The sequence below is a fragment of the Micropterus salmoides genome, unplaced genomic scaffold, assembly GCF_014851395.1.
Source record: "Micropterus salmoides isolate LMB-PRFRI ecotype aquatic unplaced genomic scaffold, ASM1485139v1 Ms_hic_scaffold_3, whole genome shotgun sequence".
Lineage (NCBI taxonomy): Eukaryota > Metazoa > Chordata > Actinopteri > Centrarchiformes > Centrarchidae > Micropterus > Micropterus salmoides.
Genome location: NW_024042261.1, coordinates 38308424 through 38322387, shown reverse-complemented (window position 1 = coordinate 38322387; position 13964 = coordinate 38308424). Strand labels below are relative to the sequence as shown.

At 38.0% G+C, this 13964-nt stretch overlaps 3 protein-coding genes across 3 annotated transcripts; 2 read left to right on the top strand and 1 right to left on the bottom strand.

Annotated features, from left to right (window-relative positions):
• Positions 1-1264: 1264 nt before the first annotated feature.
• LOC119882230 (olfactory receptor 11A1-like) lies at positions 1265-2191 on the top strand. Its single transcript, XM_038692220.1, has one exon. It carries the CDS (start codon positions 1265-1267, stop codon positions 2189-2191), a length of 927 nt encoding a protein of 308 aa, XP_038548148.1.
• Positions 2192-8220: 6029 nt separating this feature from the next.
• LOC119882573 (olfactory receptor 10J5-like) lies at positions 8221-9147 on the bottom strand. The gene has a single exon (XM_038692660.1). The coding sequence runs from the start codon at positions 9145-9147 to the stop codon at positions 8221-8223; it is 927 nt and encodes a 308-aa protein (XP_038548588.1).
• Positions 9148-12856: 3709 nt separating this feature from the next.
• Positions 12857-13786, top strand: LOC119882493 (olfactory receptor 1509-like). Its single transcript, XM_038692535.1, has one exon. It carries the CDS (start codon positions 12857-12859, stop codon positions 13784-13786), a length of 930 nt encoding a protein of 309 aa, XP_038548463.1.
• The last annotated feature ends 178 nt before the right edge of the window (positions 13787-13964 follow it).

The window sequence follows — 13964 nt, the reverse complement described above, 5'->3', positions numbered from 1 at the left end:
CCTGACTAAACATTGCGATGGACTAGCTGGAGACTTAAAGACAACAAACACTGAAAGACTACATTTATGAACACAATACGTTCTGGTGACAACTGGAAAATAACAACTATTAAAATTATCCGTAGCACCTTACTATAAATATCAAAGGTCAGCAAAATCTTCCCTCGGGGTATAAAACAACATTTCTCTTCTGACTCGTCACATATTGATGCATGGTCAAGGCCCTTTGCCATCGCTTTTTTACACTCAGGTTACCCCTTTTGCGTCATTTATTGATGTTAAGGGCTCTGCGGTCAAGTTAGCAATGCTTAGCAAGAACACATATATTCCAGTAAAGTTAGCAACAATACATATGCAACGTCACTTTCAGAATAAAACGCTTGCGTATCGAAAAATTGCCATTTTGAAACGGCAAGTTATTAAAGTTGTGAAACGCTGCAGTTAGGTTAGGTTTAGGCACAAAAAATACTTGGTTATGGTTAGGAAAAGATCATGGTTTGGGTTAAAATAACTACGTACGTAAGTTAACAAACGTCACTTAAGTCGATTTACGTAACTTGCGTAAATAAAAATTATTTAACGTTGACTTTTTGTTTCACATGACACACGAACATCAGTCTCCTGTTTCAGTCGGAGTCCTGGCCCCCCATCCACCTCATCCACCTCCTTACTCTTTTCTCTTAAATATTATATACCTACTTTTACTGTCAAAAAACGACACTACAGGGTTGGAACTGTGATAGTAAAGGGATCCCCAGTGAGTCACAAATTGACGACAATGGCTCTTGACCATGCGTCCATATGTGATGACTTGGGAGTGAGAACGGGTTGTATAAAATAACAGCATTATTTTTTGTCAAACTTAATTGTACTGAGTAGTCTTAACAAAAGTCTTTTGGTCTACACAATTTCAATAAGTCATTTTCAAATCACAAAAAATCTGTAGGATATTTTAAAAATGAGATCACTGCTGCTGTGGGGCATCCTCCATCTTGATAAGTATAAAAGGAGCAGAGTTTCCACCCAGTAAGTATTATTCACACAGTGTTGTGAACTATATTTTGTAGTTCAACATAAACATGACAATGACTTTAAGGTAATATGTTTATAAAATGTTTTATTGTCTGTACTGGATAATTTCTTTTCATGTAAGTAAACTAAACATTTCACATGTACTGGATGTGTTGTCTTCAAACACAGACCACAAAATGTGAGTGTGAAGTTTTAACTAGTTAAACTTATGCAAATGAACTATAGAAGGATCATGACAAATTCTACTCAATTTTCGTATTTCAAACTTGGTGCCTACTTCGACATCAGGCTGTTAAAATATGTATTTTTCCTGATTCTAACATCTTTATATGTTTTAATTCTTTGTGTGAATCTTCTGCTCATTGTGGTTATCTGTCTGAACAGAAGCTTACATGAACCTATGTACCTTTTTCTGTGCAGCCTGTTTGTAAATGAGCTGTATGGTAGTACAGGGTTGTTTCCATTCCTTCTGCTTCAGATTCTCTCTGACATTCACACTGTTTCTGCTCCCTTTTGTTTCCTGCAGATTTTCTCTTTGTATTCTTATGTAGCTGTGGAATTTGTCAATTTAGCCGTCATGTCTTATGACAGATATCTTGCAATCTGTTGTCCTCTACACTATAACACACGCATGACATTCAAGAAAGTCGTTATGCTTATTGGTGTATCATGGTTATACCCTTTTGTTGTAGTTGCTGGTACGACATTCTTAAGTTCCTCTTTACAGCTGTGTGGGAACATCATTGATAAAGTGTACTGTGACAACTACTCTGTTGTCAAACTGGCCTGCTCTGACACCACAGTCAATAACATTTATGGACTTTTTGCCACTTACTTTGTAGTCTTTGGTCCTGTAATCTTAATCCTTTACACTTACATGAGGATTCTTAAAGTTTGTTTTTCTGGTTCTAAACAGACCAGACAAAAAGCTGTCAGTACCTGCACTCCTCACCTTGCTTCTCTGCTCAACTTTTGTTTTGGGGCATCCTTTGAAGTATTACAAAGCAGGTTTAATATGAGCAGTGTACCCATTATTTTGCGCATTTTTTTATCATTATACTTTCTTACATGCCAGCCACTGTTCAACCCTTTACTGTATGGCCTGAAAATGTCCAAAATCCGTAACATATGTAAAAATCTGTTTTCTTCTGAAGTGTAGAAGATCAAACTCATGAGCTGGGGTTGAATTTTGTCTTTATTACACTTTGGATCCATTACTCAAGAATGTCCCATTCATAAAATTTAATTAATCTAAATTTAACAGCTCCCCCAAAAAGCTTGAGCTTGAAACCAGTGAAGCACAGATCTGATCTGTTGGATCCATATCACAAATTTGTTGATGAAAGGGATTCTCTGTATGGGGGTTTCTTTAAACCACTACTGGCTCACCTTTGTAATGGACAAGGTTTCGTTTTTCTAAGAAACTGGTTTTGCTTATGTGGCTGCCAAGATATGCTGAAAGGAGACGGCCTTCACTCTCCTGGGGAAGTTTCTTCTATTTAATTCAGAATACAGTATTTCTTAGTGCTGGTTTCATATTAGGGAGCATGTTAGGTCACATAGGTCACATGTTATTACAGAGCCTGCTAGGCATACATTTAAAAAATGTATGTGACAGTGTCATTTACCACAATAATACTTCCCCTGCTGTCTTTCTCACAAAGGTTCTTTCACATATAGTCTTAAACTAAAGTTTTATTACAAGTCAGACTTGTGTCCTTCCACTGATGCACCCATTTTCTCTACTAACTTCACTTAAATTCACTTTATTTCTGTATTTTATAACTTATGTCATGCTGAACAGACAATGTCAAACTACTCTAAAATGTCACCCAAAAAACATTTGGTTGGGAATGTTGAAGTTTTAGGATTTTAGATCTTGTGCCTTTGGCCTCACATAGAATATTACACACACAACAATGTTAAAATGATACAAGAATGTCAGAATGACAGACCAAAACCATACTTTTTATTTTGTGAAACTTGCATGATAAAGTTCCCACCTTTGACTTTCAATATGTTACCCGAATAAATTATTACTGCTGACACTAGCCAGCCAATGACATACAATTACTGTTTTCTCTTGTTACTCAAGGTGAACAAATAAGAACCAGAAAAAGTTTATTGCCTAATAGAATAACACATACACAGAATTTGCCTTGGTATATTTGTGCATAACATTAAACATAGTAAGTTGAAAAAATGTCAGGTAAAAAAGTCAGGTAAACTGAGGTGTGGACCTAAATGCAGACAATGGCGAGGAGGTTGCAGTCCAAAATGTTTATTTAAAAAAAAACTTAACTGAAACAGTCTTCCAAAGAGCACAAGGCAAGAGTCTAAGCGACGGTAAATCCAAACATGGAACAGATGCTAAAACAAAACCGAAAGATCAAATATACAGAAACGCTGACAGAGCACAACACAAGCAGGTTAACAAGGCACAGCTAAGACACACTTTTAATGTCTATCAGCGGACATAATTAGGTTTTTCATAGACAATTTCATAAACATATACACAGTAACTGGAGTCGAAACGTTATTTTAAACCTTTTGGTGAGTTTCAGTACTTTTGAGTTTTGGAGTGTTATATTATCAGCGTATCATGTGGCAAATTGTGGTGCCATAAAAACAGTTTCTCTCCATCTGCAGATGGCCTCAGCAAGGCCTGGGACCAGTACTGACTCTGACTCTCATGCCCACCACCCTCCACCTTTTACATTACATACTGTAAATGTTTGTCAAAGTTGAGTTGTATCTTTATTGTTATGCACAAGTTAGGAATGCAAATTCCTTATATCTGTAAACCTACTAGGCAATAAACCTGATTTGGATTTCGGTTTATGAATGGGTCTGACTTGAGACCTGGGAGATTGGGGTTCAGTTTCTGTGGGATCTTGAAAGTATAAACATTTACCCAGAGAATCATGGTAACAATAACTCCTTATAATAAGATAAACTTTATTGATCCCAAACTCACTTGTTACAGCAGCTCAAGAGACAAAAGTAGAGGGAAAAGGGGACTGAGTGATAAATGTAAATACATCTAAATGAAACAAATAAAAACTATATACAATATGTAAACCTTTCCTTGTTTCCTTTCGGATACATGTTTCTCATGTATCCAGTTTATTTGTATCTTATCAGAACCACTTTTCTTTCAATAAATAATAATTGTATTTCTGTTACTTTCTTGCATCATTCTTTGTGAAAATGCAAAATCTGCATTCATTTTTAATTGTCTTACTTACTTTATACCTTACATATATTGCTGATTTTGGACATGTTTAGACCATACAGTAAAGGGTTGAGAAGTGGCTGGCATGTAAGAAAATATAAAACAATTCTCTAAATAAAGGGTACGTGGTTCATATTAAATCTGCTTTGCACTATTTCAAAGAAGGCCTAAAAAAGAAAAGTTCAGTAGGGAAGCAAGGTGCGGAGTGCAGGTACTGACAGTTTTTTGTCTGGTCTGTTAAGAATCTTCATGTAAGTGTAAAAGATTAGACAAACAGGACATAAAATTGAGACTGTAATCATAAAGAGTCCATGGATGTTTTTGATCATATTAACACATCTAGATATAAATACCCGTTTGTATGAGACCACAGCATTATAAGGTGCGCAAAAGTAATGGAACAAAAAAGTAAATAACATTTAATATTTGGTGGCAGAACCCTTGCTTGCAATAACTGCCTCAAGCCTGCGACCCGTCGACATCACCAAACTGTTGCATTCTTCATTTGTGATGCTATTCCAGGCTTTTACTGCAGCTTCTTTCACTTCTTGTTTGTTTCGGGGTGTTTCTCCCTTCAGTCTCCTCTTAAGGAGGTGAAATGCAGCTCTGTTGGGTTAAGGTCAGCTGACTGACTTGGCCAGTCTAAAACCTTCATGAATTTCCTGCGGCAGCTGAAGAAGTTCAGCCCGCCAAAGACAATGATGGTGCACTTCTACACCGCCATCATGGAGTCCATCCTCACCTCCTCCATCACCATCTGGTACACCAACACATTCTCATCTCAATGCGTCATAACTGACGCTTTTCAGACCGCGTGACAAAGCGTAAGGATTTTATCCGTATGAAACGCCCCCTGTTTCCTACATTGCAGCAACACAAGAGAGGCTAACCCTACCTGTTAGCACATCGGCCGTGATGTAGGGTTAGCCGCTCGACATGCATACATTCAGTGACTTAGGTTTAGGTACTAACATTCCTGATGGTTGTGGTGAGGGTAGGAGCTTCGGGGGGCTGTCAACACCTTTATCATGAACGTTGCTAGCTAGCTAGCTACCGTTACCACACCCTTTAGCGTCTCATGGAGACGCACGCTAAAGGGTACCTTTTGCGTCAAACACCTATGCTTTGTCACTCTTTCTCCAATCGTTGTTATATGACGCCTTGAGATGAGAACGGGCTGAACATTTCTGATGGTTGTGGTAAGGGTAGGGGCTTAGTGCTAGCTAGCACTTCCAGTCTGTACGGGACGCCCCAGAGCGTTTCATAGAGACACTTCCAGAAGCGTCTCATGGAGACGCATCCAGTGCATCTCACACAGACGCTAAAGGGTAACTTTAGCTACGCTTTGTCACTCTTTCTCAAATCGTCGGTATATGACGCCCTGAAATGAGAACGGGCTCGGTACGCTGCTGCCACCGCCAGGGACAAGGGAAGGCTGCAGCGTATCATTCGCTCTGCAAAGAAGGTGATTGGTGGTAATCTTCCTTCACTTCAGGACCACCTTAGAGTCCTGGAGGTGAGCAGGAAAGATTGCAGCTGACTCCTCCCACCCTGGACACAAACTGTTTCAGACTCTCCCCTCTGGCAGGAGGCTGCGGTCCATCAGGACCAAAACCTCTCGCCACAAAAACAGTTTCTTCCCGCCTGCAGCCTCATTAACAAGGCCCGGGCCCCCACTGACACTCCCTCCTTCCCTCTCAAATCCTGTATATCTTTGAACATGTAAATATTATTTAATTTCACATCATTGTGAACATACACATACCCGGTATATTGCACATATTTGTTGTTTGTTGTTAAGTGTTAATCATTTTTCTTCTATATTTTATATTTTATCAATTTATATATTTTTTCCATCTGTCTATTCCATATTTATATATTACTACGTTTATTTATGTCAACTGTATGTTTGTCTACGTGTAGCACCTTATGACCAAAGCAAAATCATTGTATGTGTAAAAATTACTTGGCAATAAAGCTCCTTCTGATTCTGATTCTGTCAGTGGGGTTTAAAGTTCATTCTCAACCCTCACACTTGGGAACTACAGTATATATATATACATATATATATACATATATATATATATATATATATATACATATACATATATACATATATATATATATATATATATATATATATATATATATATATATACTTACTATCTATACTAATATAGAATACAGGATATCCCTTCAATGTAAAATGTGCTATTGTATTTTTACTGTACTACTGTTCTGTGAATTTCCTGCTTGTATCCTGTAAAATGTTATCTCCATGCAATTGTCCAATTTACAGAGAAATATTTAATTAGTAAATGATGTGTGCAATTATTCTGTGTAATTATCCATTATGATAATAAGTGTAGTGTTGTGGTGGCAGCCCGGCTGACGGTGAGTGTCCTGTTTTTTTCTCCTTTTTATCAGTTGTTCTGCTTTCTCCTTGGTTTTCTGTTCTCTGCCTGCCTCCCTGTGTTTCCTCCCCTGCCTGTGCTCTCTCTCTCTCTCTCCCTCTGCTCCTGAGCCCAGCCAACTACCTGCACCTGCATCCCATCAGCCACCTCGTCAGCCTGCCACACCTGCCAATAATCAACCTCATCCGGGGTTGAAATACAGGCAGGGAAACCATCCTCGCTTGATCGTCGTTGCTCCATACCCGGTGCCACCCCCACGTTCAGGCTTTCATGTTTCTTGTTTTTTCTCATTTTCCCTGTGCCTTGTCGTTGTCTTCCCTAACCTTGTCTCTCTGTCTGTTTCCCTCCCAGGTACACTCACCCTCGTCCTCCGTTCAGTCGGCTGGGCTCATCCGCTGGCCCACTCCTCCTCGGACTTCCCTCACGGCGTCCTCCCTGTTCCCCCGCCTCTCCTCGCTTCCTCGGCCCCTGTCTCCTTGGTTCCCCGTGCCTGTGCTTTCCCGACATCCACCTCTTCCTCCACTCCAGTCCCTTTACCCCCTTCTCCCTCAATAAACCTCCTTCCCTCCAAACTTTGCATTTGGGTCCTCTCTGTCCCCACACCACGCAATCGCACAACATGTAGTTTGTATATAGTGTATGTAGCTTTAATTTTAATTTTTATTTTTCAAGTTTGAGGGGAGAAAATGACCTTTGATGGTCAAATATATGGTGATGTTATTTTGCGAGTGTTAATGTGGTCACTGTCAGACAGAATACAGAAGTTTTAAATGAAATCCAATCAATCAGGTGTTTTCTTCATTACATTGCTTTAAATACCTCATGGCTTCTACTTGAACATCTTGAAGGTGTAAGCCAAAAACATGTGGCCATTTTTAGATTCTTTTTACACTGCTGAATAAAGGCTGTTCATTTAGATTTTGACACTTCTCACTATCATCAGTATTTTTGCCCAGAAAACATGGAAACCTACAGGGGAATACATTAGATGCTATTGTGGAATTTCATTTTAATTTTTCAGTTTTTCAACAGCTAGTGCAAACCTCTCCAGACACAAATAGCAGATGTTTATATATGAAGAATATGACATTGATACATTCAGATAGGAACTCCGTATCCATCTCTAGACTAAAGCTACATTTAGGCCTTTAAAAAATAAAAGCATTCATTAATTTACAGTGTCTATGATTTGTGACATCCACAGAATTCCAACTTATTAACTTATTTTTACTTCAAAAAGGTACTCCTAATAATAAAGCCATAATACACATTTAATACAAAATTGTTGAGACATCATTATCAAATCCCCACTTTGCTTTTTCATTGAAATTTTGTAACTTTTTTGCATTCATCTTTGTGAAAATACATTTCAAACACAGTATAACAAAATGTGTATTATTTTAAATTTGCCATAGCAAACTAATTTATCTATCAGAAGGCAACCATTGAATGCACAGCAGCAGTTTTACAGTTGAATTTTAAAAATCAAACTTCAGACCTTAACACTGAAATCTGTTGGAAGGCCATTGCAAAAGTGGCCTACATTTTAGCAAAGACAAGACTCTTACATATATTGCGGATTTTGGACATGTTTAGACCATACAGTAAAGGGTTGAGAAGCGGCTGGCATGTAAGAAAATATAATGATAAAAAAAATCTCAAAACAATGGGTACATGGTTCATATTAAACCTGCTCTGCACTATTTCAAAGAAGGCCCCAAAAGAAAAGTTGAGCAGAGAAGCAAGGTGAGGAGTGCAGGTACTGACAGCTTTTTGTCTGGTCTGTTTAGAACCAGAAAAACAAACTTTAAGAATCTTAATGTAAGTGTAAAAGATTAGACAAACAGGACATAAGATTGTGAATGAAATCATAAAGAGCCCATAGATGTTATTGATCGTGGTGTCAGAACATGCCAGTTTGACGATGGAGTAGTTGTCACAGTACACTTTTTCAATAATGTTCCCACACAACTTTAAGGAGTTAGTCAAGGATATCATTATAAGACACACTAGTAGAGCGTAAAGCCAAGTTAGAGCAATAAGCATGGCAATTTTGTAAGATGTCATTTGGATATTATACTGTAGAGGACAACAGATTGCAAGATATCTGTCAAAAGACATGACAGCTAAGTTAGTAAATCCTACACCTGCATAAAAGTTCAAACAGAAATTCAGCAGGAAACAAAAGGGAGCAGAAACAGTGTGAATGTCAGAGAGAATCTGAACCAGAAGGGATGGAAACAACCCTGTACTACCATACAGCTCATTTACAAACAGGCTGCACAGAAAAAGGTACATAGGTTCATGTAAGCTTCTGTTCATACAGATAACCACAATGAGCAGAAGATTGGCACCAACAATTAACATATATAAAGACATTATAACCATAAAATAAATGTATTTATAAAGTCCAGTGTCAAAGTAGGCAGCAAGTATGAAGTATGAAACCTGAGTAGAGTTTATCATGATCCTGCTTTTGCTTCATAAAGCAGCCATAACACTGTTCATAGAATTAATGAATTTCATTGTTACATTTTGTTTTAGTAAAACTTTAACTATAAGCTCTGTGCTTGTTTGGGACTATGTGCAGCTAAAGTAACGAACAGATTAATAGTACTAGGCCTACACACAGTAAAGAAATTCATCATCAAGAAAACAATTGAGACAATTTAAACTTAACTAACTTACCATTCTGTCATGTAACACTAAGGTCAGACAATACAGAGACAAACAGTGACACCGGGTGAATCCTGACATTTATATGTTGACCTGCTGTAGTAATCTTGTGAGTCCCTTCTTTTCAAGTCATTAGACTCCCACAGTAATGTGACTATGGGGTTATTATTGTTATTACTGAAGAATAAGTTGAAGACACACACTATGAATCTCTCTTGGGGAAATTGTAGCTGGACCATTTACAAATATCAGTGGAGAGTTGTGTAACTGTATTTCAGTCCATGTGTGCAAGAATCTGTAAATGCAAACTGAGATTTGTAAGTAAGTAGTAGGTAAAGTTTATTTAATAGAGCACCTCTAACAGAACAAAGTCACAAAGTGCTTTAGAAGAGTAAAACAGTAAGGCTGTATACAAACCCCATTTCTAGAAAAGTTTGGATATTTTCCAATATGCAATAAAAACAAAAGTCATGCTTCTGTGACCAATATAGCCACATGGGCCCTGGTGTACTTTGGAAAACTGTTGTCACTTAACACATTTAACACACTTCAACACAAACTATATTACTGTAAAACTTTGATTAATAGCCCGGGCTTTTATTTGCTAAAATCACTGAATTGACCCTGCCTATATTTGGGACAGGCGTCCATATGAGACTGGCCTTTAATTCCTTTTGCACAAAACTGAAACAGGCTACAATGAAACAGTTTATTTATTTCAGTATGAATATTACTTTTATAAAAATTATATCAAATACACCTTATTTATGTGATCTAGCTCTGACAGATAGCTTATGCACTTTATTTTGGGTAGCACTTTATAATAACTACACACTATAAAGCATTAGTTAAGTATTAGTAAATACGGAATTTATCATTTATAAAGCATTGTTCATACATTAATACACATTAGTAAGTCATTTATAAACATAGTTATACATGTATTCTTTATTAATAAGCTATAATGTGCTTAATAAGAATTGTATTGTGAATTGTATTTTCATACTTTATACATGATCGGTTCACTATTTATAAATGAAGTATTATTTTAATGACAAACCATTTATATATGAGTTGTTAATGGTTCATAAGATTATTTGGAAAGTTTAAAAATTATTACATAGCTGCCTGTTTTTTAATACTTTCCTGAGTATCAACAAACGAGACACCAATGAGTTAGTTGACTAGGATGGAATGGTCTCTATCAAAAGCTTCTGCCAGGTCAATAAAAATAGCAGCATAACATTGCTTCATGTCAAGGGAATTTTTAACATAATTTAAGACCTTCAGGGTGGCAGTGGTACAACTAAAGCAAGTACAAAAATCAGATTGCATACCAGAAGTTATGCTATAATCATGAAGAATGTCAGTCAGTTGCTTGTGGACAAGTTTTTCTAGCACCTTGGCAAAATAGAGATTGGCCTGTAACAGTTTGGATCAGCTTGATTTTCCCCCTTAAATAAAGTACCCCTGCCTTCCAAGCACTGGGAACTGCACAGTGAAACGACAGGTTGAATAGGTAAGAAAGAGACTCTGCGCTGATGGGGCTGTGACTTTTATATTAAAAAAAAGGGTCTAAGCCTAATCTCAGCAGGACGCTGCCAGGCGTCATTTTGCACAGGCTACAGCGGCGTAGCTTGTAGACCCAGAGTGCGTGTGCTTTACTGGCCTGCTGCCGGTCCAGATCTGTCCCCGGTTGAAAATGTATCATGATAAAACGCATCATAAAGAGGAGAATCGGCGAACGGCGAACTCAGACTGCTGAGCAGCTGAAGTTTTAAATCAAGCAAGAATGGACAAAAATTCCAATTGGAAAACTGGCACAATTATCTTCACTTCCCAAACAATTAACCATGCCTCAGTGTGTTGCATGCATGAAATTCTAACTTTGTTTATATTTGCAAAATACAATTATGCTGGTGAGTAAATCTCTTGTAAAGTTTTTCATTGAAGAATGCAACTTATATAATGTTGACTTGTATAATGAGAAAACTAAAACACCACTACACAAAAGCATGGAACAACACAGAAAGGCCAGCTCCTCAGATCAAGACTCAGCTGTTTACCTACATTTTAAGCATGAGGGACACTCTTACAATGCCAACAACAATCACAGCCTCAGGTGACTCCAGCGACCACAACGACTGTCCTTACAACAACCAGGAGCTCTAACGAATCAAGTATCATATGTGTGAAGGTCGGGGAAAGTGCCTGTGGTCTAGCAGATGGGCATGGTGGTCCCCAAGCGTCTTAAGACATTTAGATGCTAAAAAAACAACCTTATTGGAAAAGGCAATCCATGACTAGCACAAGTCCAGTACAAAGGATTGGACTGTCATCCCCTTCAGGTCTATCCAGAATTTCCCTAATAGGAAATGAAGTCCCCCTGAAGAACTATGACCTTGCCAGAACCCCTACCAGAGTTTTCAAGAAGGCTGCGTACTCAGAATGGCATAGTAAATTGAAAAAGGAAAAACCACCAATTAAAGCCACAATACATTCATGCCACTAGACCGATCACATCCTCATCTCCTGTCCCCTTCTGCTAAAAGGGTGGGCTCATCAGTAACTGTGGTCCTGATAAGCCATACCTCCACTTCTTCACCAACCACTCATATGCAGTTGAAAACCTCTCTCTTGGTTGCTCTAGTGGATTCTGTTGCTGAGCTTTATCGATTCCTCTTAAGTGACCCAACTTAAGATTTCTCTGAAGGCCCTGCCTCCTCTTGCCTCAGCCTTTCCTTGTTTCCCTGGATCTTCCTCCTATGCGTATATGTGTGTATGAATTATGGGTACAGCTTACCTTCCTTGCACCTGGCTCACCTCACCTCTCCTCAATTCACTTCAATCAAATCATCGCCTATCTGCTTAAAGACTCTAGCTCTCCTGCCACTCGTCACCCGATTCTTCCATCTGCTTTGTAGTTAAGTCCTGCTTTCAGCTGAAACTTCTTGTCGCTTTTGTGTGGTTTTTTTTCCTCTCATGCTTTTTGGCAACATGGTTTTTTTCTTCTTCCATTTGCCACCTCAGCTCAAAACCCCAGCCATACTACACCGTCTACGCCTGCCTCCCTCCTGCATTTGTCTGCCCAGCCAACCCCTTCATCCATTCATAAATTGTTCATTAAAAAAGTTTAACTTATACAACTCCTGTCTGTTTCCGCTGCTGGGTCCACTCACAGACTAAGCCAAACCCCCTGACTGGAAAAGGTTAAAAGAAGCTGAGTAGGTGGGAGGCAGTCACAGTGTGACTATAGAAGGTGAGCATATCAGTGTTAGAAAGCATCCATTCTCACAACCTGACTTATAGTGACTTTAAATAATATAACAGTAAGTTTGATGTATTTTGGAAATTTGTTTTCATTCAGGTGAATCTGATTGGTGTGAATATGCTAAGATTTGTTTATAAAGTAGGAATAATTGATGTTTTCTTTCACAAAGATCTATTTTAAATTGCTGAACTTAACAACTACAATTTTTTTTAAACAAAGAGAGGGATCATGATAAACTCTACACAGTTTTCATATTTTACACTTGCTGCCTACTTTGACACTGGGGTTTTTAAATACTTATATTTCCTCATTATTCTGACTTTATATATGTTAATTGTTGGTGCCAATCTTTTGCTCATTGTGGTTATCTGTATGAACAGAAGCTTACATGAACCTATGTACCTTTTTCTGTGCAGCCTGTTTGTAAATGAGCTGTATGGTAGTACAGGATTGTTTCCATTCCTTCTGCTTCAGATTCTCTCTGACATTCACACTGTTTCTGCTCCCTTTTGCTTCCTGCAGATTTACTGTCTGTACTCTTATGGATGTGTAGAATTTGTGACCTTAGCCATCATGTCTTACGATCGATACCTTGCAATCTGTTATCCTCTACAATATAACACACGTATGACGTCTAAAACGGTTGCAATCCTTACCACATTAATATGGTTATACGGTGTACTTTTTACTGGTGTCATGTTGTCTCTGAGTGTCCCTTTACAGCTGTGTGGGAACACAATTCAAAAAGTGTACTGTGACAACTACCCCATCGTTAAACTGGCCTGCTCTGACACCACTGTAAATAACATGTATGGAATTTTTCACATGTGTACAGTAATTGTTGGTCTTATAATTTTAATTCTCTACACTTACATGAGGATTCTTAAAGTGTGTTTTTCTGGTTCTAAACAGACCAGACAAAAAGCTGTCAGTACCTGCACTCCTCACCTTGCTTCTCTGCTCAACTTTTCTTTTGGGGCCTTCTTTGAAATAATGCAGAGCAGGTTTAATCTGAGCAGTTTACCCAATATGTTGCGCATTCTTTTGTCATTATACTGGCTTACATGCCAACCGCTCGTCAGTCCTTTAGTGTATGGACTGAAAATGTCCAAAATACGCACTGTTTATAAAAGTCTGCTCTTTGGGGGAAAAAATTAACTACAAATGTTATCTGACAACTACCAGAAATTCTTCAATAAAAAGAAATATATTCATTGATTGAGATAATTTATGAAAGTACTACTTTGAACTATATAATCTAACAACCATCTTTTGAATCAATTCAGCATCGGCCTTTCCTTAAATTACTAATGATTATTAATTTTTTTCTTAAAAT